The 25,016-nt window shown below is 34.5% G+C and overlaps 1 protein-coding gene across 1 annotated transcript; it reads right to left on the bottom strand.

Moving 5' to 3' along the window:
- Nucleotides 1-195: 195 nt before the first annotated feature.
- MYL1 (myosin light chain 1) lies at nt 196-23,424 on the bottom strand. Its single transcript, XM_068543794.1, is given in 8 exon segments — nt 196-219; nt 834-876; nt 3,796-3,873; nt 4,320-4,493; nt 6,764-6,907; nt 10,857-10,884; nt 23,135-23,292; nt 23,295-23,424. Coding segments are annotated over 7 exon segments (741 nt in total). The 3' UTR covers nt 196-219; nt 834-847.
- Nucleotides 23,425-25,016: the final 1,592 nt, after the last annotated feature.

The raw sequence follows: 25,016 nt of genomic DNA, 5'->3' as shown, positions 1-25,016 counted from the left end.
CAGTATTTTATCCTTCTTGTCTAGAGCAACAGACACTTCGTTTGTGTGATATGAATATAATTCAGAGAAACGTAAGGTGTATAAAAATTCAGGGAGTCCTCCAGTCTAAAATGGTCCAAATTGTTTTGTTTTTCTGAATGATGGTAAACAGATTTGGACAGTTAGTCATGGGTGTTCTTAGAATAAGGTTCCAGCCAGTCTTCATAAACAGTGCTTGATCTGTAAAGGAAAAAGGAAAAAGAGTTAGATGTTGATTGCATCTTTTCAGAAAGGAAATGGGGAAGGAAATAGTGTAAAGTGAAAAAGAAGAAAAAGCACAAAATGAATCATCACTTCCAAGGTAAGGCATTTCCTTGCTGCAAGAACCTGGTTTCAAGTGCTGCACTTTGGACTGTGATAGTATGGTTTTCTAGAGCAGTAACTGTTAAAAACTACTTCAGTTTTTCAAAGAATTTAGGCTAATGCTTTTATTATTGTTACGTTCCAACTAAATTAATCAACTATTCTCTGGTTTGCTGAATCTCCACTGCTTAATTATAGTACAGACAAAGATAGGATCTATACATGAAAGCTATAACCTCAGAAGTTTTTGCTTGTACACTTATACAAAAATGCTCTATTTCTACATAACCCATATCAAGGAGATGGGTTAATATAAATAACTCATTAATATTAATATAATATTAATTATATTAATGTGTTCTGGTTAAAATAAATAACTCTTCATCAAGAAGCAATACTAATTATATCTACAGCATATAAGTGAGGCTGCTACTTTAACAAAATACAATATTGAGAAACCCTTATATATTAAAGAGGGAACAGATAGATACCTTGAGAGCTCCATTTAGACAGACATGATGTGCTTGACAAAAGCTGTAGGGATAATACAGACAGTTTAGAGTTAGAAAACAGTCAAATTTAATAAGAGAGCAGTATAGTAAGTTAACTCAGTTCTAATTATTCCTAGTTATAACTCTAGAGTTTATTTAAACTCTGTATAGCTCACTATTCTTAATACTGGATTTATGGCTTTTCCCCTGATTTTGTAAGTTTAGCTTTCTGATTATGTGTTATGTTCACATGGTTAAAATTTTTTCTTGAAAGTATGAAAGAGTTTATAAAAAAAAATGCTCTTCACCACTGTCTCCCAGCTATCTAGTTCCTCTCTTTATAGCTAAGTTGGTAGAGCTATTATGCATGTATAAGAAAATACAAATATATGTTTCTAAAAATCTTTCTTATACAAATGGTGGCATGTTCTACAAACTCTTTTGCACTTGCTTTTCTCACTTCATAATGTATCTTAGAAATATTACCATAACCATAAACAAGGGTGTCCTTGTTCTTTTTTTAGGTCTGTAGGGAATTTCACTGTGAAGATGTACCAAAATCTATTCGATACATCGTACATTGATGGACATTAAGTTATTCAAATATTTGGCTATTGTGAGCAACACAGTAATGAATAATGAATATGAATAATCATATATCACTCATTTCACTTGAGTGCAAGTATGTCTAAAGACTACATCCCTTGAAGTAGATTTGCTAGAATTAATAATTAATACCACATCACCACATAGGGATTTTAATGATTTATATTCCCAACAAGAATGCATGAGATCACCTGTTTCCATACACTGTCCTCAACCTAAAGTGTGGTTAAACTTTTAATTTTGGCAATCAGTATATCTAAGTGTAGTGTTAATCTGCATTTCTTTTATTATTAGTGAAGTTCAGCATATTACATTCATATATATTTTTATTTCCTTTTCTATGAATTGTCTATTCATGTACTTGTTAATTTTTCTATTGGGTTGTGGTCTTTTTATTAATTTGTAACTTTTTTTAAAATTAGGCAAATGAACTCTTTCTGATGTTGATTGCAGATATTTTTTTCTGGTTTGCTATTTGTCTTTTCACTTTGTTTCTGGTGGCTTTTGCCACTTAGATAAAAAAAATAATGTGGTTGAATTTATTGAAATTTGTAATACCTTCTGGGTTTTGCATCAGTGTTAGAAATGCCTTCCCATTCCAAAAGTTATAAATAATTTTCCATGGGTTTTATACTTTTAGCTTTTACATTCAAATGTTTGACTCATGCGAAATTTATCCTAGTAGGAGATCAAGATCTGCCTTTATTTTCTAAATGACTATACCCTTGTCCAAACAATATTTATTGAATGATTCTTCTTTTATCTAATGTACTTATGGCAGTAACTGAATGTAAAACATAGTTTATAGGAAAAAAGTAAAGTTTAACCAAGATTGTCAGTGAAGATATGCTTGGCTTAGTATTTTTCTTTTCTCCTGTTCTCTTTTTTTCTCTCCTTTCCACTTCTCTTCCCTCCCCTCTTCTCCCCTCTGCTTTTCTTGTCTTACTTTTTTCCAAGTTGTTAGACTTTATAAGTCCATATTTACATCAAAGCTATCAACATAGCTTTATTGAGATGTGGTTAGATTAGTTTTTTGGGGGGATGGATAAGTTTTTCAATTTTGTTGCAAAATTTTAAATTTACAAGTTATATCATGCAACTTTATCTTGCATCTTTATTTTGTGTGGTGTGTTGCTTTTCAGACCCTCTGGGTGAAGCTGCTATAAATTGGTGGCAGAAAGACGTGTACCACAATGTTCATTGTAGCTCTATTCACAATAGCCAGGACATGGAAGCAACCTAAGTGTATGTCAACAGATGAACGGATAAAGTAGATGTGGCACATATATACAATGGAATATTACTCAGCCATAAAAAGAAGCGAAATTGAGTTATTTGTAGTGAGATGGATGGACTTAGAGTCTGTCATACAGAGTGAAGTAAGTCAGAAAGAGAAAAACAAATACCATATGCTAACACATATATATGGAATCTTAAGAAAAAAAAGGTTCTGAAGAACCTAGGGGCAGGACAGGAATAAAGACACTGACATAGAGAATGGACTTGAGGACATGGGGAGTGGGAAGGGTAAGCTGGGACAAAGTGAGAGAATGGCATGGACATATATACACTACCAAATGTAAAATAGATAGCTAGTGGGAAGCAGCCGCATAGCACAGGGAGATCAGCTCAGTGCTTAGTGACCACCTAGAGGGGTGGGATAGGGAGGGTGAGAGGGAGACGCAAGAGGGAGGAGATATGGGGATATATGTATACGTATAGCTGATTCACTTTGTTATAAAGCAGAAACTAACACATCATTGTAAAGCAATTATACTCCAATAAAGATGTTAAAAAAAAATTGGTGGCAGGAAATAGATAATTGGCCACTATGCGATAAATTTCATTTAAGCAAGAACACTAGAAAAGGAGAACTAAATTTTAGCACCAGCTTTGCCATGAATGATGTGACCTTCACTAAATAGCTAAACATCTTTGGCCTTCGGATTCCTCATTTTCATAACTGCTTGCTGTAAAGGATTTTGAGATCTCTCCAACTGTAATATTAAAGAATATTAGTATTTAATATTAAAATTTATTCTGACACAAACCCCATCTTACAGAGATGTTGTGAAGATCTAACAAGAAAAGATAAAAGTGAAAGCACATTTTAACCTGTATAATAATGCACAGGAATGTTAAAACCCACTGGAGTAAATCTTATGTATATAGTCAGGTCCTTACAAGGTATCTTTTTAGAGTTATTATATAACTGATTGATAATAAGTAACATTTGTATGTTCTCTTATTGAATAAGAGAGGTAGAGAAGATAAGTTGTTTTAAGCTCAAAAGTTGTCCATCGTCAACCCAATCAGTTCAGAGTTGCTGTAACCACCAGAGCATATGAGATTGTACCTTCATAGTTGATGCAGCCATTGGAGTCTTCTTGACCTGCCAGCAGGGCTTCCACTTCTTCCTCTTTCATCTTTTCACCTGATGAAACAAAACTCTTTCTTCAAAAAGAAAACCAGAGAATATTTTCAAAATTCCACTGTAAGTGATCAGTTTTGGACTCCTGGAGACTATAACCTCTTGGAGGATAGAAACCCAGCCCTTCCTGTTCTCTAGCCGGAAGGTTATCAATAAATTTTTTTTGTATAAATGACAAATGCACACTATACCTGATCATCCAAACTCTATCCTGTAAGAACTACAGTGCTGCACATTACTTATTCATTACCAATAATTTATCATTTCCCCAAAATAAACTCAGTGACATTGAGGCTAATTGATAAGGTCATTAACTTTTGACTATTCTTTTTCATTTTCCCTTTGTAGTCTTTCCCCCTACTTATTTTGGTTATAACATGATTGCCCTAAGTCTTGCTCTTTCCTATATATTCTGTCCTATTAAGTCCACTGAAATGAATATTTCTTACCTAGCGTAGCTAGAACATGACGAAGTTCAGCACCCATAACAGTGCCATTGCCTTCCTTGTCAAAGACACGCAGACCCTCAACAAAGTCTTCATAGGTGCCCTGGTCCTTTTTGTTGGAAATAGATTGCAACATGGGCAGAAATTGTTCAAACTCAATTTTCTTGGCATTCATCTCTGGAAGAAATTGCAATTTGGAGAGTTATTATCTATCATTAAATGCCATCTCTGAGTCACAAATTAAATTGAGAGTTCATTCTAGATCATCTGAAAAATCTTCATACGGCTTAAATTTCAGTTGGTAAATGACTGATGACAAAATGTTTGTGGTAGATAACAGCATGAGCTCTGGAGTCCTAGTGCTTAAGCTTTTATCCCCAGCCCACCATTTACAACTATGTGATCATGGGCAAGTTTCTTCTTTTTTAGTGAGCGCTTTATTTATTTATTTAATTTATTTATTTATTTTTGGCTGCATTGGGTCTTCGGTTGCTGTGTATGGGCTTTCTCTAGTTGCGGTGAGCGGGGGCTACTCTTCGTGCGGTATGTGGGCTTCTCATCCCGCTGGCTTCTCTTGTTGCAGAGCATGGGCTCTAGGCACGGAGGCTTCGGTAGCTGCATCACGGGGGCTCAGTATTTGTGGCTCACGGGCTCTAGAGCGCAGACTTAAGTTGTGGCGCACTGGCTTAGTTGCTCCACAGCATGTGGGATCTTCCCGGACCAGGGCTTGAATCCATGTCCCCTGCATTGGCAGGCGGATTCTTAACCACTGTGCCACCAGGGAAGCCCCATGGGCAGGTTTCTTAACCTCTTTGTGCCTCAACTTTTTCATCTCTCAAAAGAGATACCTCGTAGTGGTAGTGTGAGCATTAAATGAGATAATACGTGCAAACTGTACTACAATACCTGGGACAAACTGAGTGCTTAATCAATGTTAGCTACTGATTTTATTAGTATTGTCAATTTAATATTTTCTATAAACACTAGGGAAGCAATATAGAAATATACTGATAACAAATCCATTAACATATAAATGTAGCAAAACCTAACTGAACTTTGATATATATTCCACTTTTGTCTGAGCTTTTGTAGAGCCTTCAATTTCTTTAAATTTTAAGTAATTCAAAAAAGAAGCCTGTGAGGAGAGAGTGTGTGTTAAATACTTTGTGATCTCCTGATTTCTCTGCAGTTTTAGAGGCCTGGAGATGATAAGAATTTTTTTAGTATCTTCTGACGAGATAAACAGTATTCACAGCAGAAGTATAAAACAGACTATCCAGATGTATACAAATGGTTAAAGTTATGTACCCCTAAAATCAGAATTCCCATTCACCAGTCTTTCCTTATAGTGTAGAAATCTAGTACATTGAGTAATATTAAGAAGATTAAATTTGAATGCTGAATAAATGAACATTTACCTAATAATTCCATTAAAGATGAATGTTTGATAAGTTAAAAGTGAATTTGGCTTATTACGCTCTTCCTTTATCTCATGCTCCCAGCTACTTTTTGCATGATTTACTTGGACATTTTCCTCTGAAGAAAATGAAGTTTGAGGAAAATTCCTGCAGACTGATTTAGAGGTAGGTTTTTTTGAAATCAAATTTTTTTTCTTTTGTAATAAAGGAAAATGGTCTTTTCTGGAAAAAAAAGATGATTTGCCTTCCCCTCCTTGTTTTCCTTATGGCAAGGATAAATAGCCCAAATATCTACTTGAAAAAACTTCAGTTTTGTCTTCTTTTTTTTTTGTTCAGAGTGGTATTTTTCAATAGACTATTATACTTGCCATGAATCATGGGATTGGAAAAAATTTCCTTATTCCAGACTAATGACTGGATTACTGTATCCAGCGATGACTTCTTCAATTTTGCCTCTTATGTATCTCACTGACTTTTGCCTTAGGATTTACCTTGGGGGAGTGAATGCAGATTTTGGCTTAGGTTTTTAAGTCTTTTTACAGTTCTTGGAAACAGAAAATAGTTTTATTAAGGTGTCATCTGTGTGTTCTTAAATTAGAAAGCTGAGTTTCCTTTAAGATGTTTTTTTTTTTTTTGGTCGCACCCCGCGGCTGGCATATGGGATCTTAGTTCCCTGACCAGGGATCGAACCCATGTCCCCTGCATTGGAAATGTGCAGTCTTAACCACTGGACCACCAGGGAAGTCCTGTAGGGTATGTTTAGATAACATGGTGATGATGATGATGTTAGCGTTAGATATCATTTCCTTTCATTAACATGAAATTATATCATACTTACAAATTCTCAAAGGAAGGTTAACTTGTTTTATGAGGGTAAAAACTAAGACTTTAGATGGCCAAGAGGCACACTTACCATAAAAAGTAAATTAAACCCTATTCTGTGGAACTTATTTCTCTATAAATCTCTCTCTCTTACATAAACACACACACAAACACACTTCCCAACTTCTTGGAAAAGCATGTGTTTACCTTCATTGCTGGGGTTTCCCAGAACCTCCTTGACCTCTGCATTGGTGGGATTTGTGCCCAGAGCCCGAAGGACATCACCAACCTGGCTTAAGGTGATCTTGTTATCGCCTTGTCTGTCATATAGGAGAAATGCCTCCTTGAATTCTGAAAGAAGCAAGAAACATTAGGATGCTTTTTTTCTACTTCAGACCTATAAATTAATCCAAACTTCATCAGGGATCCAGTTCAAACTCTCCTCTACTTTACAGCTTTTGCCAGTCACTTAAGTTTTTATCTTTGGACTCTCCCTTTTCTAAGCTCAACTGACAACTCCCTTTGGACATTATTTTTTGGGTCTATTTTAAAGCAGGATTTCCAGTTTCAAGTCATATGTTATTATTCATCAGATATGGAAATTGAAACTCCTAGTCATATTTATTCATATCTCCTTCATCTGCCTTGGACACAGGACTGGGTTAAGAAATTCTGAGGCCTTGAGAAATCTTAAGAATTCCTCATAAAATCCCTCATATAATTAACAACGTTAATAAAATTTAAAGAAAACAAATTTTCAATCGGGGTTGTGTCATGTGAGGTTAAACCAAACTCCTTAACTTATACAGAAAAACCTGCTCTTGAGGTACAAATTTCCTAGGCTCTTCTCTTAACTAGTTTTCTTCAGGAGTAACTTCATTTTTCAGGAAAAAAAGTAGAAAGATGAGGCCAATTTCTAAGTTCTATAGTGTCATTTAACCACTTCAGTGTATGACTCTAATAGGCTCCTAGTGTATCTGATTCTGAAGGAGACTTATTTGTTTGAATCTATTGCGATGGTGATCACTTTAAACTTTACTCTTTTTTCATATAATAACGTATGATAACATGTTGCTGTATTAGTTTTAGAATGTAAGTATACGTTTTAAATTAAAATTTTATGGAGATAAGTATAGATTCACATGCAATTTTAAGAAAAAATACAAAGAGATCTCTTAATTACTCTGTCTAGTTTCCCCCGATAGTACCATTTTACAAAATTATAGTACACTATCACAACCAGAATATTCACAATGATAGACTCCACCTATTTTACTCAGATTTCCCTAGATTTACTTGTATTCATGTGTGTATGTAAGCACATATTTTAAAAGTGTTGTCTATTTTTATCACAATCACTCTATTGTTTACTTTCCCTAAATTTTGTCATTCTCCTTTGATAGAATTGGTTTTGCCTTTCAGGATTACATTAACAAAGAATTAAGAAGTATACACCAAAAAGACAGAAAGAAGTGCTACTATGGATTTAGGGGCAAGTAAAGACATTTTAATTGAACTTTTAAAACTTAATTAAATTTTCTGGAGAACCTAAAAGTACTGATGGCAACTTGTTGGAGTTAATACCAACAACACTCAAAAACCCATTTGTGAATGAACTGGTAGAGGTGAAAACATTCTTTTTAGTCCACTAGTGGTCTCAGATCAAGAGATGCTATCTAGATAGGTTACTCAGCAAAACATCCTATTTAACTATCCCTTCATCCCCTAATCTAAGATTGCACCAGACATTATGTTAACAATCAACTATAGATCATGTTATCATTCTTTGCTGAAATTTCCACCTCAAATTCTATGCAAATTGATATCACAGATCATTTCCCCAACCTAAAAGACATGCAGCAGGCACTGTGGGGTCATTAGTCAAATATTATATTTTATCTTTCTACAGGACATGTGAAACTGAACTATTCTTATTAGTGGCTCCAGGCTTTCATGCAGATTGCTCAGAGGACTCACTATTACCCTGGTCAGATGTTGATATAGAAATAGGGTTTTATGAGCTGTAATAGAATCTCTCTGACATGAACCCTTTTGTTGATTTAAAGGCCAAGGCCAGAAAAATATTGCTCTTCCTACACCAGATTTTTAAGGCTTAGTTATTCTCTTGAAGAGTCTAAAACATGGGTTAGCAAATGACTGCCTACGGGCTGGCCGCCTGTTTTTGTAAATAAAGTTTTATTGGAATACAGACATGCCCATTCATTTATGTATTGTCTATGGCTGTTTTCACACCTCAGTGACAGAACTGAGTTGTTTTTACAGAGACTGTTCTGCCGACAAAGCCTAACATATTTACTGTTTAGCTCTCTAAGAAAAAAATTGCCAGCCCCTAGGCTAGAACAACACTGTTCTAGGGCTTTTTGTGATGATTGAAATGTTCTGTATCTGGGCTGCCCAAAAGGGTAGTAGTTACCTACCACCTGTGGCTCTTGAGTACTAAAATATGACTAGTGCAAAGGAGAAAGTAGACTTTTAAATGCATTTATTTTTACTGAATTACAGGTTAAATTCAAATAGCCACATGTGGCTAGTGGCAACTCTACTGGACAGCACAGGACTTACCTTTAGAATGCTATAATTTTCTAGTGTTTTTTTCTTTACCCCAAACTTGTGATACATTCAAGTAGAGCAGCCATGAGAAAAACTCTGATCATTGAAGAAGGAAGCAAAGAAAGTATGTCTTTATTTATTTCTTAAAATGTAATATTTCCTTTTAATTTAAAATGCTTACATTTGTTTTCCTGGCACAGGAGAAAGCCAGTCCACCACACCGAAGTTTACTGAACCTCTATATCTAAAACCTATTTTACATATGGAGTAATATGGTTAATGTTCAACACCAAGTCTTCTGTCTCTGAAAGGGTTTTTAAGTCTTCTATTGCTTGGTTCTACCATAGTTTGGCAGTCATAATGACACATAAATTAGATATTTGAGAGGACTGGGGTACAGTAGCAGATAACATAGCAGCATCATTAGTTAAAATACTTAAAAATCAAACAAATTAGAGTAGAATTACCAACTGTTTTCAATAAGAAAAATTAGTCCTTTGTAGTATAATTTCAAATGATCATGGGTTCTGAGTCATCAGATCATCTCATTTGTCTACATGAAGGCATTAACCATGATGTAGATATATATGAGTCTGTGCTATAGCAAATATCCTTTTTTTTCTTAACTGATTACCAAACATGAGATATTCCAGACACTGAAACAGGCTGAAAAATGTTGAATCCTTTAGATAGAGAACTGAGTATAATTATAATTATATACCTATGAGTATTATCACAATTATTTATATATTATAAATCATAACATATATACATACTTATCATTATGACCAATATCCAATTTATACAATATTGTATAACTGAAATTTTCTTCCATCCCTTATATAGATGTATTTTTGTCTCAGTTTATTTAAATATGTGACTCTTTCACTTCATAAAACATTCTGCCCTACACTTTCCAGTGAAACAAGAGTCTTAGGGCACAGGATCTCTTGGATCCAAAGACCTGAAGAAGAAAAAGTGGAAGTCTTAGGGAAACTATTCATATTCTTTTGAATCTCCAGAATTTGAAGTCTTCTAGTTAGAAACTGTTTCTATGAAATAAATTTCTAATTAATTTAAAGTAATATTAGATTTTGACCCTATCATTAATTCTTTGGATCTTTGAGTCAGTCTCAACACCTCTCTGGGAGCCTGTCCTGCATCTGTAAGGATGGACCAGGAGATGGCTAAGGCTCCTTCCACAGTTTTTTGATAAATAATTTCCCCCTCTTTTTCTCTGAATGCACATTTTTTCTATATCCACTTCACCTGCTATTTCTCTCAACTCACTATGGTGCCCACTGAAATTATGTGTATTTGGTAATTGGGCAGTTTTAGAATCAATTTTGTTTTCTAAATTGAATAATTTAGACCTGCCAAATCACTCTTTAGGGATTTGATTAACAAATTAGCCATCCAAAATCCACATATATTTGGGGAGTATATGTATGGTATTACCTACTGTATCAAATTGGTTCTATATAGAAATCAGTGAATACAAGAAATTATTTTGTGGTGTTTAGCTTTTGTTTGCCTAAACTTTTGATTACTGATTATACGTGAAGGGTTCATGTTGAGAGAATTTATATTTAGAGTGATTGAGAGCATTTATATTTAGAGTGACAACATCAGTGGGGATAATTAGAAAGAGCTAATCTCATCTCAAGGGAGTTGGTTTTCTCACATGCCATCTTTATGAGTGTGCACATATTATATCATTTAAACTTACCATCCTGCTGTTGCATAGAGAACTCGATCTGTTAGAAAGAAATTAACCACAAAGAATATTTTAACCAAACAAAAATGTCCTGATTTTTAAATGTATCCAAGCTCATTCCCTGAGTAATCTTCAAAGTAAGCTGAAAAAGTATGCCTACTTTTCAGAGTTCAGGCATAGCTTGGATACTAAGAGGTTGAGCCATGCAGTAACATGTCTTGGAGATGAGTGATATTTCAGAGACTAAGGAGTGCTCTGCCTACCTCTGGAATAGAGAAGCTCAATTCACTTACCAGCAATCTGATCAGCACTGAAGGACTGCAATGGCGCGAGAGAGGAAGAAAGAAAGAAACAACTAGTACTCTTTCAAATGCATTGACAGAAGAGAGTGCTCTCTGCTCTGAGATTTTTAGGAAGCTATGTAGGTGTCATAGAATAAGAAGGTTGCCTTAGGATACTTTTGAATCTAGGAAAAATAAAAAGCTATTGCAAAAGATAGGGAACATCTTTCCATATCTTAATCCATGAGTCAATGATTTAACAAATGCTAAATCAAATTCTTTCTGGAATAATATAATAACCTACGGTGTATTTAACATATGTCTAATACAGACACACTGCATTAAAAAGGTCACTTGAAGTCTTTCTTCTATTTAACCAGTATATTTTTACCCAATTCATGGAAAGTAGTTTATTTAATTTTAGTTATCAGCATCATTGGACTTTTTTTTAAGGTATAGTATTTTGCTATAGTTGCAGGTTTTTCCCTAAATTTAGATATAATAAACCTTATGTGATATAGAAAGTTGGTGAAGCATAAAGTACTGTTTTTGGGAGTAAGACATATTTTTCCAGTTGGCATAATACCTTGAATTAATCTCTCCTATCCTCAACCCACCTTAATAAAAACCAAAAGTAGATTCTACACACATACTGAATATGTCCTCTCCTCAATTTTATTCCTATCTACTGTCTATATCTGTCTATAAATTACAAGTAGCTTTCTCACAAGATCCACCATGATGGAGCTTCTGGGCTGCAAACAGCGGCGAAGCTGAAGAGTGAGTTGAGGGCCGCTCCAATCCCTGAGTGAGGGCCTCCCTTGCCGAGGCTGCCTTTTATTTCTGGAGAAGCTGTGACCTCACAGCTAGCATCAGGTTTCAGAGAGAAGTAGCCAGTCCCCTTGGAGAGTTTTTTAGCTTTCTTAGGGCAAAGGGAAAGAGGGATCTCTACCCTGAGGTCTATTTTTAGGAAATCAGAACCTAAGAGTGGACAGCCATGGTGAGACCAATGCCTATCAGTACTTTTATGGTCTTTATCCCTGAGATGTTTTCTTGAGCGTCTTCCTTTAAGAAGCTTCTTATCTGTTCAGTGGTGGAGGAGCTTAGAATTTCTCTAAAGACTACAGCTGATCCCTTCTCTTGGTGAATTATGGACTTTGCAAACTTCAAGTCAGCAGTTTTAATGGAACTTTCTGGATGGGACTGGTTTGGGGTTTCAAATGGCAACTGCTATAGAAGGAACACTCTCTGCAGCTCTGTCCCTTGTGGTAAAGTTCAGAGGACTTGAAAGGGGTACATACATTTTGTGTGTTTCTTGGGTCTACCCAAGTGAAAATCTGGTCAGTTTGTGAAAGCTCCAATTAAAGACCACTCTTTGCACATTGTATTCTCAGGAGTGTAGAGTTTATCTAAGCCAGGAATGGTTTTAATCTCCATTTTCAGCACTCTCCCTCAGTTTTCTTACATTAGGGCTGGGTATTTGCTTCCCTACCTGTTATCTTTATGGTGGCTGACTAGTCATATTTTTTGAATTTATGAAGTTCTTCTAGGAGGGAAAGCTGATGGACCATTTTGTGTTCTTTTTCTCTCATTCTGTACATGTTCTTTTAAAATTTAAAAATGTTGCTTATGTTCTTACCAGAATGTGCTGATTCCCTTTCTGCCATGCCAAACATTTTATGACTCAGTCACCAGACTGAGGACCAAAAGAATACAAAGCAGGTGCTGTGAAATGCAAAGTTGTACTTTAGAATTTTAAAGGTATCCATGGGATTGGCTGGTAGTAAGTTTTCATGACAGCTTACCTGAAAATAGGGGACAACTCCCTTCCTAGAATGGTACTGAGAAGAGACCAGTCTAGTCAGAACTAAAGTTCAGACATGTTTATCAGTTTTCTACGTATTTAAAGCAGCTCAAAGGCATAAAGAATGTTAGAGATAAATTCTAATTTAAGTACTGGTTCAGCAACTATTTTTAAGGGAATGGTCACAAAAAGCATAATCTCCCTCTGCTAGACAGATGTATACTTTGCAGCTTTTCCCCAATCTATTTGGAAAGAAATCAACATTTAAATGCATATCATTTTTTGTCCAAAGTTTGTAAGTAGTGAAAAAGATCGCATGGAGTCTGAGTCCCAAAATTAGAATTGAAAATATAACTTAAAAAATATTAGCAGCCAGGTAAACATATCTTCATGAATAGATTGACATTTTGAGACGTTGTTGGAAAATGGAAGTTAATAGAAAAAATTTAAATCCTTTGAATCATTAGGGGAAAATGAAAGGGAGGGTCAAAGGTAGAAATTTGTCACCTTTGATAGTTGTGTAATTTGGAGTCTCATGATTTCTGATGCAAAGATTAAAGCCATTAGAGCAGACCATGTTTCTTTGTGTTTTACTCTTATATTTAGGTATTGTGTCATTAAATTTGAATTGCCCTATGATCAATATTGAGCACTAGCATATATCTTTGGTAAAATTAATAACTATAGATAATACAAAACAAACTCATCAAAGTTGTCTTACATAATGCCCATCCCATCATATAACCTACATAATGCTCATTTTCATTTCTTTTCAGATAGAAAAATGTTTCCTTGAATACATATAAAATACAATCAATTTGTGTCAAATCTGTCAGGTAAACTGGAAAGTCATTTTAATAGCTGTATTTACATTATAAATAAGCTATTCATAACCACTTGCCTATTATATAAAGGTTTATTATTTATTAAAATAGAATGGAGGCAGTTAAACTATTTCACTGTAGTTTTTATCTGTATCTTTATCACATAGAGAATGAGAGTGTAGATTTTTTTGTGCTTACTGAGGATCAAAGTAAACATTTAAGCAAGCTGTTGACAATGGTAGAGAAGGCTACAGTTTAGTCTAGAGAATAAACTATAGTTTAAAAGTTAGAAGACCTAGATATTGTGCCCATAGAATAAGTGGGAGATGCTATTTATTCTCTGGTACGCTTTTACGAATGGCCAAAACATTCTCTTGTATCTCTTCCTGGGTGTTATAATGATGAAGTAATCAACCCTTTGAAGAAAGGCGTGATATGAATACAAAATGTCAGCTGATTTTGGACTCAGTTTGCTATGTCATCATTTGGTTTGTTTTGAAAATTAGATTTAAGTCTCTTCTATCTGGAATGTTCTCCTGTCATTTCTGCTTCTTAGAAATTAACTATCCTTCAAAGCCCTTGAAAGAACCTTTTCTATTTGCCTAGCTCCTTTCTGCCACTGAAATATATTTTAACCTTCCTGACTGTAAACTTTTGGGAAGCACAGGCTGTTACTGGAGACCATTTCCCTTGGTCCATGATGTGAACCCAAGTGTGAGCCTCTCCCTCCTGGAATGCTACTCCTGCGTTATACTTAGATTGTATCCCCCATAACTCTATAAAATACCTTGCCTGTATTATATGCTCAACAGAATTTTAATTAAATTAAAATCTTTAGAACAGATGTATAGTAAGTTCCTCCTTCAAACAAGTCTCCTCCTCTAGGATATTATCTTTTTAAAAATTTTTTATTTTTATTTTATTTTTTTCTGAAGATTTATTTTTTATTTATTTTTTAAAATTTTATTTATTTATTTATTTATTTATTTATTTATTTAACATCTTTATTGGAGTATAATTGCTTTACAATGGTGTGTTAGCTTCTGCTGTATAACAAAGTGAATCAGCTATACATATACATATATCCCCATATCTCCCTGCTCTTGCGTCTCCCTCCCACCCTCCCTATCCCACCCCTCTAGGTGGTCACAAAGCACCAAGCTGATCTCCTTGTGCCATGAGGCTGCTTCCCACTAGCTATCTATTTTACATTTGGTAGTGTATATATGTCCATGCCACTCTCTCACTTTGTCCCAGCTTACCTTTCCCCCTCCCTGTGTCCTCAAGTCCATTCTCTACTTCTGCGTCTTTATTCCAGTCCTGCCCCTGGGTTCTTCAGAACCAATTTTTTCTTTTTATTTTATTTTTTTTTTTAGATTCCATATATATGTGTTAGCATATGGTATTTGTTTTTCTCTTTCTGACTTACTTCACTCTGTATGACAGACTCTAGGTCCATAGGATATTATCTTCCTTGAGAGAACGGACCTTGTCAGTTCCTGCAAAGAGCTTACATTCTAGAGTAGGGCCACACATTCTCCTTTGGTGCTGTATCTCCAGCACCTAGAACTGCCACGCATATAGTACGCATGCTCATTTTAAGTTATTGATGTATATGCCTTTATATTTCCAGAATCTTTCCTTAGATTTTATATAAATGTTATGATCAGGACTTCTAATTTGCCAACCCCCAATTTGGTTTTTTAAAGGGTGTTTCCATTTTAGCCTAAATACTTATCTTAGACTGTTGGTAAAATAACTACCTTCCACATTTTTATGATTTATGTACTATTTAGTATTGGATTTAGGTAATAGTAGTCAACAAGGTACTGGTACTATAAAAGATTTTTATTGCAATGTTTTCAGATTATTTTTCACTTTGTGAAGTATTTTGCTAATAGTAATCATGAGGTTTGGTTAACTGATTAAAGACAAGATAAAATTTCTGGTATATAGAAGGAATTGATTTATAGAAAAATATTAAAATGCATTTAATCAAACAGTCTCTGGAATTGATGTATCTTAAGCTTTAGTATAGCAAGAAGAGCGATAATTAAAGACGATCTGGAAGATATGTGATGTTGAATACTGAGGGCTAATGCCCTAGGAAGGAACATAGACTACAGTCTTTAAAGAACTTCATCATCACTGCTAGATATTACAATAGGGCTAATGACTGGTGAGGCTAAGTAAAGACCTTAATCTAACCAGGGCCAGTTTTCAATCAAGAAAACATTGCTGTATGTTCTTTGATTTAACGCCTGGCAAGGAGAACAAAGACCTGGATGTATGCAAACCCTAACAAAAACTTAATAATTTTCACTCCAATCTTAGAGTTATGAGGAATCATTGTAAAAGGTTGGCAGAAGTACTATTTTGGAACTCTGAGAGTTTTGTGCTTCAGAACAATTCACTTAATTTAAAGGAAATAGATATTTTTTATTGCATTTTTTTATTTCAACAAAGGATATACTTAGGCTGGTGACTCTAATATGGTATAAAAAGGAGAAATTAAGATCAGTGAGAATACAGTAGCAGCCCAGGTTGTCTAATATAAGAGAGAATAGATGGTTGTATTGGATAAACTGATCTGAATAGAAGAGGAAATGAGTAATTCTGTGCTTAGGATGCCTATACTAGTCAACTGAATTCAGTCACATTAGAGCAAAGGCTGAATTATTAAAATAATACAATTTAGACCTACAGGAATTAACAAAGAGGTTTAAGTGAATTTTAATAAAAATGTAAAAATGTGACCTAAGTCTATACTACTTTGGATTTCTCATCAGCTTTCCCGTGAGAGTTGCACCTGCTCTACTTTGTGCATTTGTTTGTATGCAATTTAATTAAAAAATCCAAGTTGTGTTTACGTTCTTTCCTTCCTCTTTTTATTTTTAAAATAAAAGCATTTGTGAAAAATGCTTTGAAAAATGCTTTGTGTATGTGTTTTAAGAAATTATAAGTATCTGCTTTTTCCTCCATATCTGGGGTAGAAGTTCTGTTTGTGACAACAGGGATATATGAATATTGATATTACTATTTTGGAGATTTCAGGTCTTTGATATGGTGGAAAGAGACTTAGATGGGGATTGAGGTATTCAGAATTTTGTTCTGGCTCTCCTGTAACAAATTATGTGTCTTTTGATTAAATAACTTCTTTTATCTGGGTTATAGCTTCCTCAAATGTGAAATATTAAACTGCATGATTTCTGTGGTTGCTTATGGTTCTATAATGTTGTGAGTTTTCCATCCTTTTGTCAGTAGTATCTACAGCAACTCACTTTTTTTTTTAATGGAAAAGGGCAAGTTGCCTAAAAATTTGGTAAATAATATTATTTTGAAGTAGTTTAGATAAAGAGGAGTTAAGCAAAATAAAATTTCATAACACTGTGTTCAGATGAGTATTTTATATCTCACTTATATCAGGAGATGGTATATCATTGGGTACTTAGTAGGTACAAAGAACCTCACTTGCCACAGTGGAAGGAAGAAGATAAAGTTGAATAAGATGTGGTTTTATCTTTAGGAAAAATTTTCTGCTCTGGCTTCAACTCACTATTATTAATTTATGATCAGAATAACAAAGATTTATCATCCATATAATTTACATTTTAGCCAGTATAACTGAAGCCATCACTACTAGTATATTGCAATTTTTGCCCTCCAGGTTCTGATTTGCGGGGAGAAACAAACTGTAGAAGTTGATGCAGAAACAAACTACGGAAGATCTTATTTTCATAAAAAAAGTATTCCAGTATGAAGAGAAGCAGAAGAAAGTGTAGTATCAGCAGACTAAATATAATCCTTTCCACAATTTCCATGAGTCAGATGGTGCTTAATGCCGGGTAATTATGGAAAGACTTCTAAAGACAACTTGCCAGGGGGTTCATTTGCAGCACTAAAATGTCGAGAGGCTAAATTTGGCACTGTCACTTTGTGGTCTCCTTGTCTTGCAAAAATTTCGTTATCTTTAAAATTAAAAGTGCTATTCACTATTAATTGGTGAACATACCTATTCCTTTCCAAACTGCCATTTACTTTGCAAAGACATTATCCAGTTACATATTACTTAAAATATAATTTTAGAGTTACAGAATGCCCTTTAATATCTTCCCACTCCACTCCACCTGTTCTCTTCTTTTACAGAGTAGATGTTTCAAAGTGGAAACTTGTTATTGATACCTAGTGATAATCTCACATAAATTTTGGTTTGCTTCTGAGGTTATAATCATGCCACAAATGGATGAATATCGCAATTGGTTGACATTTTAGTTGTATTAAAAATTAGTCTGTATTAAAAGGCCAGAGTAAAAGAAGACAAACTCTTAAAATTATATAAAGAAAACTTAGAAACAACTTATGTCTTCACCTATTCCTTCTAATTAGAAATTGACTATGTGTCTTCTATTCCTATTTCTTTTCCTCAGATTAGTTAAGATTTAATCATTATACATGTGGCATTATATTTCTATATATGACTCCAAAGAATATTTGTTGAGATTTCCAGTTTAAATCATGCTACGTATTTGTAAACAAAATAGAAACCCATCCCATTTTTAGAATATTAACCTGATGGAAAAATTTGGAGGTCATCTTTGAAATATGTGTATGTTTAATTAAACAAAAGCAAAATTATTTTAAAATACAATAAGTTTCACTATATTTAACAACATTAAAAAATACTTTGGTATAGTGTTTTTCCAGCTTTATTGAGATATAATTTACATATAATATTGTATAAGTTTAAGGTGTACAACATGATGATTTAACACATGATAATTTTGATATGTGAAATGATTACCACAATAAGGTTAGTTGGTTAACATAACCATCATACTACACAGTTATCTTTTTTTTTTGTGGTGAAAACTTTAAAAATGTATTCTCTTAGTAACTTTCAAGTATACAATATGGTACTGTTAACTATAGTCACTATGTTGTATTTTAGATCCCAGAACTTATTAATCTTATAACTGCAAGTTTGTGCCCTCCGTTCACCTTCATTCTTTTCTCCCATCCCCACCCGACCCTAGCAACTACCAATCTACTCTCATAATAGCATTTTTAACATCCATGTTCCATTTACAACTTTTTACAGGAAGCTGGAGCAAAGTGACTGGGGGTCTTTCTAGTTTCCTAATATCTCACCTTCCATCTGTAAATGAGAACACCCAACCTGTCAGCAACAGGTGCTAAGATACGGGAAAGCTGAGGTAAACAGTAATGAACTGCCAAGGTCAAAAGTCTTGATGAACTAGCTCTGATGTGTGCCTCTCACCCCCTCTTCTGGCTACCGAAGGGCTGTGAAGGGCAATATGAGAATCACCCTTATATTGACCACTCTTAACCTCATATCCTTAAGAGCAAAAAAGGTTCCTTTTCACATTCTTGGAAACAGCAACTTCCCCTTTATAAACAGGAGGTAGTTTAGGATATGGTTAACACAGTTGACTCTGGATTTGGCCTGCTAGGTTATATCCTAGCTCTGTCACATACTTGTTATTTGATCATGGGCCTGACATTGAACCTCATTTAGGCTCAGTTTCTTTTCTTGCAAAATGAGGCTAAAAACAACCTTAGTGTAATGTTTTGTGGATTAAGTAAGATAATAAGGCACAGAGTAAATTCATAATAGATATTGATTATTATATTACAAAAAACTTTATAATTTTCAAAGCCTTTCATGAGCCATGACCTCATTTGGTTTTTCCAACAATCCTTCTAAGTAGGACTGGGTTTGTATTAGCTTTGTTAGAGATGAGAAAAAATAATTTATAGATTAACACAAAAAGTCCTATACCTGGACAAGAACAAGTCAGGTGTTGCAATGAATACATAATATTTGCCTCCACTGAATACTCATCAGTAAGTAGATGTATTTATTGGGAATACTATATTTCCACCTTATTAACTGAAAGTTTAAATCTTCCCAAGCATATGGTCAATTGTTGCTGTGAGATTTGTTATTTGATGAGTTTCTGTCAATGCATTTTGTACCTTTACCACTTTTTGTAATGTCGCCCGCAGTATCTGGTCAGGGATGAGCTGACTAAGTGGTGAATACAACGAGAATTACAATTTAAGCAGCACAATGACAGACATGATTCAAAGTCCCATCACCTCAGAGCAATCCTGACATATCAGCTAAGGCATGCATCGTGCAAAAAATTTGCTTAAACATTGAAGATCTTTTAAAATCTAGGCACATGGTCATCTCATACTTATTTACTTTTGTTATTTCATTTGGTTACAGTTTTGGGCAACAGGTGTTAATTCTTGTGTTTGTACTTGAAACTAAACTTATGGTGGGTTTTACTTCCCACACTTGGCGATTCTGTCAGGCAGTATTCTTTAGTCTGGGCATTATTGCTGGAAGTATCAGCTCTCTGAAAGCAAAGAGTGCTTAGAACCACCCAGGACAGTAGCTTTAATGTTCTGATATCAGCAGTATTTGTGTTTTTGAAAAGGATATTCATAGAAAATCCATGGGGCTAGGACATCAGGTAAGCATTCCCTCAGAAAATATAAAAGGTTTTATGTCAGAACAACCAAAGAAATGTTCTAAAGAAATAACCAATAAAGCAGGGAATCAGGTTGGAAAACACATTTAAGAAACTGATAAAACTCATTCATATTATTCAGAGTTTATGCAGAGTCAAATATATGGCTAGTAACATAGTATGTTATAATATGGAACATAGGTATTAACTGGGATAGTATTGAGGGATTAAATACTATGATTGTAATGACTATAATACTACACTAAAATAGTTCCACTTAAACTTCAGCCCTACTCAAGGTGTAAAGAACAGCTAGATTTCTAATCTCATATGATTTAAGAAAGAAAGTGTAAAATCCAATTAAGTTTTGTTCTTTATCGAGTTTTCAGAAAGTTAACGAACACATATAACAGCTCGATTAATTTCTTTAAAGTTCATTTTCTCTGCTTGAAAGAAGTTTATAACTTATATGAGGTAATATATCTAGAAATATCATTACATGATTAAAAGCATCATAATATGAAATGTTTTAATGCACATTTTAATTAGTCTTCTTACCTATTGGGATGAAATTAGATTTTATAAAGTTCTCAAGTTGCATCACATTCTTTGGCTATGTTATAATATCTGTAAATATGCACTGATTTCATATTGTTGAATGCATATCATTAAAGCCATTTAAATTCTTTTGCAAAAATATACTTCAGTTCTTTTCTTTGTTCTCTTTCCATTAGGAATGGGCTCTCTGAATGAAAGATAATCTGTTTCTTCTAGATTCATTTAACTTCTCGTTTTTTGGTTTGTGTCCCTTATCAACATCCATCACATCTTTCATTCTACAATGAAATAGTGAAGATGGAGCATATCCCATCTTTACAGAGACTCTCTAGGAGTATTTCCTTCTTTTGCTTAGCTGTACTAGTTCACACTAGCATTAATTCAAGATCTAGATGAAAGGATAAACCAGTTTTCAAGATACAGAAAAGCATCACTTCTCTGCTATGAAGAAACAATCAGTTTATTTTTTGGATTTAAAAAGTGATTTTTTGTCTTTTCTTGGAGACTTCTTACCTGCCAAACTAAATTTTTATTTATTTACTTATTCTTACTCTGTTCCTTGGGGAAGAAAATTAATGCCTCTTTTCATTACTGGGATACTTCTTTTTCTCCTTTCCAAATGCTTGTAGTCCCAGATACAAAGGGATGATATTGTCTTATAAATCACAGTAAATATAAAGAGGAATAGCTTTGACACTGATCCATATCTCTAGTGTTAATGTAAAATGGGGAGTCAAAGGATAGAGGCAATTGGAATTATTGCAGTGGCTATAATCATGCTTATTGTATAATGTAGTCAGTATGCATCTATAAGATATATTAACTAGTATTGCTGGAGATGAAAATTTTGATTTCCTCATAATGAACTGTATGCATGCAGTCCTCAAGACAGAAAAACATTTACTGGAAGATATGACATTCATTTTTTTCTCCTAAGTGGATATAAATTAAGAATAGTTCCTGGCCAATATTAGATTCTACGACCAACTATTTTCCAAATATGACTTCAGTTACCTACTAACTCAAGAGACAATGTCTGTGATGATCTACTTCTACTCTGAAACATAAAATTTCATGTTTAATTGGAATGCTATAAAAATTTGGAATATATTTACTTAATATCATCATATACATCTAAGGGTGATCTGATTCAATATTTATGTCAGGAATATTTTTAAGAATCTACAGTTATACTAAAATAGTCAATGAATTATTTATTTATAGGTTAGCTTGGCTGTTGCAAGTAAACAGCATATTAAATGTCAGCAAGTATTAAGTTAGCAAAATTCAGATTTATTAAGCACAGAAATATTGGCTTAAGTGAAATGATCACCTCCTAGGCACTTTCACCCACTAGTTTTCCATATAAGGCAGGGTTCCCTAGGTGAAGATTTTCAAACTGTCATTCGGACCAATCAGAGCCCAATGAATGAGGAGACGGTGCACATTTGATGGGTCACATTGCCGAGAGGATACAGGCACATCCATAGCGTCATTCTTCCAGAAGCAGATAATCTTTTGGCAGTGGAGAACTTTGATCACAGCAAAGTGTTGACATGAAAATCAATCACATTCTCTTTAGTTCAAGATCAGTATGCAAGAGCTCAAAGACATAAGCTCAAAGCCATATAACTAGCAAGTTTTACAATATTTGGGGGGGGGGTTAGTTTCATTTAGAAGCAACTCACATTCTGAATTAAATAACGTATATATAAATAAACAAGATGACAGTTATAGTCACTGAAACACTTGAGTGCGTAGTTGTCTGCACTGGGATGTCATTTAGTGTGGTATCAAATTTTATTAAGCAAAGCTGGAGGGGGAATTGAATTACAAAAATCTCTTTTTCAGATGAAATAAAGTAGCTGTCAAATAAATACTACATCTAGGACAACTGGGTCATCAGCTGTTTTTAAACTTTTGGAAACAAGTAGGGACTAAAACATTCCTTTTGATGTAGCTTTAAGGAAGAGACCCAGTTTCCATAGAGATTTTATTAAAAAAAAAAAAAGAAACCACTGGTTTAAATGTTTATAAAATGTATACATTTTGCACTTTGACAATTTAGGGAAAAAAGGAAACAGAAAACAAAAAGTAGAGCAAATACAGGTTCCAAATATAATGCCATACTCATAATAATTTTAGTGAAATTATATGCTACAGTTTATTTACTTTTTAAATCAAGATTCTCTTCTACCCAAATCCACCAGTTTGCTTAGTAATTCCATTCCTCTCAATGAAAAATATGCCCCTCTGAAAGTTCCTAGTGTTCCCTACTGTTGAAAGATGTTTCAGTGACCAAACAGTTCACCCTTTTCATTACCTTAATGGCAGAGAGGTCAATCTTTTTTTCTTTGGGTGGGGCAGGTGCAGGTGCAGGTTCATGTGCCGGGGCAGGCGCAGGGGCAGGGGCTGGGGCAGCAGCAGCAGCAGGTTTCTTCACGTCCTTCTTTGGTGCCATTGTGTTTAAAAGGATGGGTTAAAAAAAGAGAAGGAGAGCCTCCTAAAGAACCTGTCAAACTGATTCTTGGAAGAGGAGTGGTGGTTCGCCTGATCCACAGACCAGTGTCTTGAAGGTGGACCCAGAGCATTCAATGGTATAAGGGCATGCATATATATTTCACTTAGTGCCTAACAGCATCTTGACACTTGAGGCTGGATTGGACAGTTTGCTATTCCAGGGGGATGGCATTACGGCTCAGACTATAAATGGAATCTAAAGGGTCATGGCTTCATCAATTTTTTTAACTCCTCGTGCGCCATTTTTTCCCCCTCCCTCTACCTCCATGTATAAAGGAGAAGGAAGTATGACAAAGCCAGCCAGATTCAGATCCTTTGGTGAAAGTAAAGTAGATTGACTGATCCTTTCTCTTGGTAGAATTACAGTTCTGCTGAAGTTGTAAATCTTTTTTCCCCCTGTGCCTAAGAAACTTTCCTGAAGGATTTGATTTCAACTTGGAGTTTTGGCAGGGAGTATCACCAGCTTTCACCCAGCTTATTTGCTCATGCTCCTCCTCCCTTGCCATAATATGCAAGAAAATGTTTGTCAGCAAAGAGGTGGTGGTGTTTAAAAATAAAAAGCAGACGTATAAGGAAAGCCCATTAAGTCTTAAAGTGGCTTCCCTTCTAGGGAGCACAAACTCTGACTCTCTCTCTCTCTTAAATTGTGGTGAATTGTATGCTAAGAAAAATAATTAAAAACTCCATCCTATCACTTAACTTTTTTCTATAATGAAAAATATCAAATGGGATAGAAATAACAGGAAGATTTACCCTCTTGCCAAACACTTTTTCTAAGAGTTAAGTAACTTTCAATCACAGTAGATATTTATCCATTTGACTTCCTAAATGGAAGTCTATATTAAATAAGTCTAATTATTTATCACCTAAATTTTTTATCCATACTAGGGATATAAGATAAAATTTTAAATTTACCTAAGTGGCCAGAGAGATAAAGAGAGAAAAGGACTTTATCATTAGGTGGAAATTTTGGTGAGTAACTTGAAAGTTTTTCCTTTTCTGTCCTTGGCTTTCTCAGTTTGCAAGACTAGACTCTCATATTAAGAAACATGTGATTAGCCAATGTGCCACCCTCACTTCTGTTCTGTTAACTTGTGAGATATATGATTACTGAGTAGTCGTTAATCAGTAAAAATCCAACAAACAAAAACAAAACCAAAAAAACCCAGTAGCAAGTTCGGGATTTTAAAAGAGCATATTTACACATTACATATATAAGAATATATAAACATTATATATATGTTTACTTATACATATAAAGTATACATATATAAGTATATATGTGTAAACACACACATTATATATTCTAATTGTTGAATATAATTGTGTTGAAAGATATAGTTATATTAACTATTTTCTTTTGGTCTGATACAAAAGCATTCCCCAACTTGGGGAGGGTCACTGTTCCTCTCCATACATTATAGCTAAGAGGGGTTAAGACTCATATGAACAATAATTCGTTAAGTCACCACTGACCCGCAGTTAGTCTGATCTCACATGGTGGCCTGATCTACTGGATTATGTTATCCACATAGGTTCAGGAGAAGCTTTTTTATTAGCTCCCTCCCCCATGCTACCCCACATCAAGGGCTCAGTCATTACCTAAATTAGCTGCTGATACTCATTTCTGACATGTAAGACAGTCATGAGAATCAGAACATATTTCACCTAAGCATATTCCTTGT

Source organism: Eschrichtius robustus, chromosome 5, assembly GCF_028021215.1.
Source record: "Eschrichtius robustus isolate mEscRob2 chromosome 5, mEscRob2.pri, whole genome shotgun sequence".
NCBI lineage: Eukaryota > Metazoa > Chordata > Mammalia > Artiodactyla > Eschrichtiidae > Eschrichtius > Eschrichtius robustus.
This window is presented reverse-complemented; position numbering and strand designations above follow the sequence as displayed.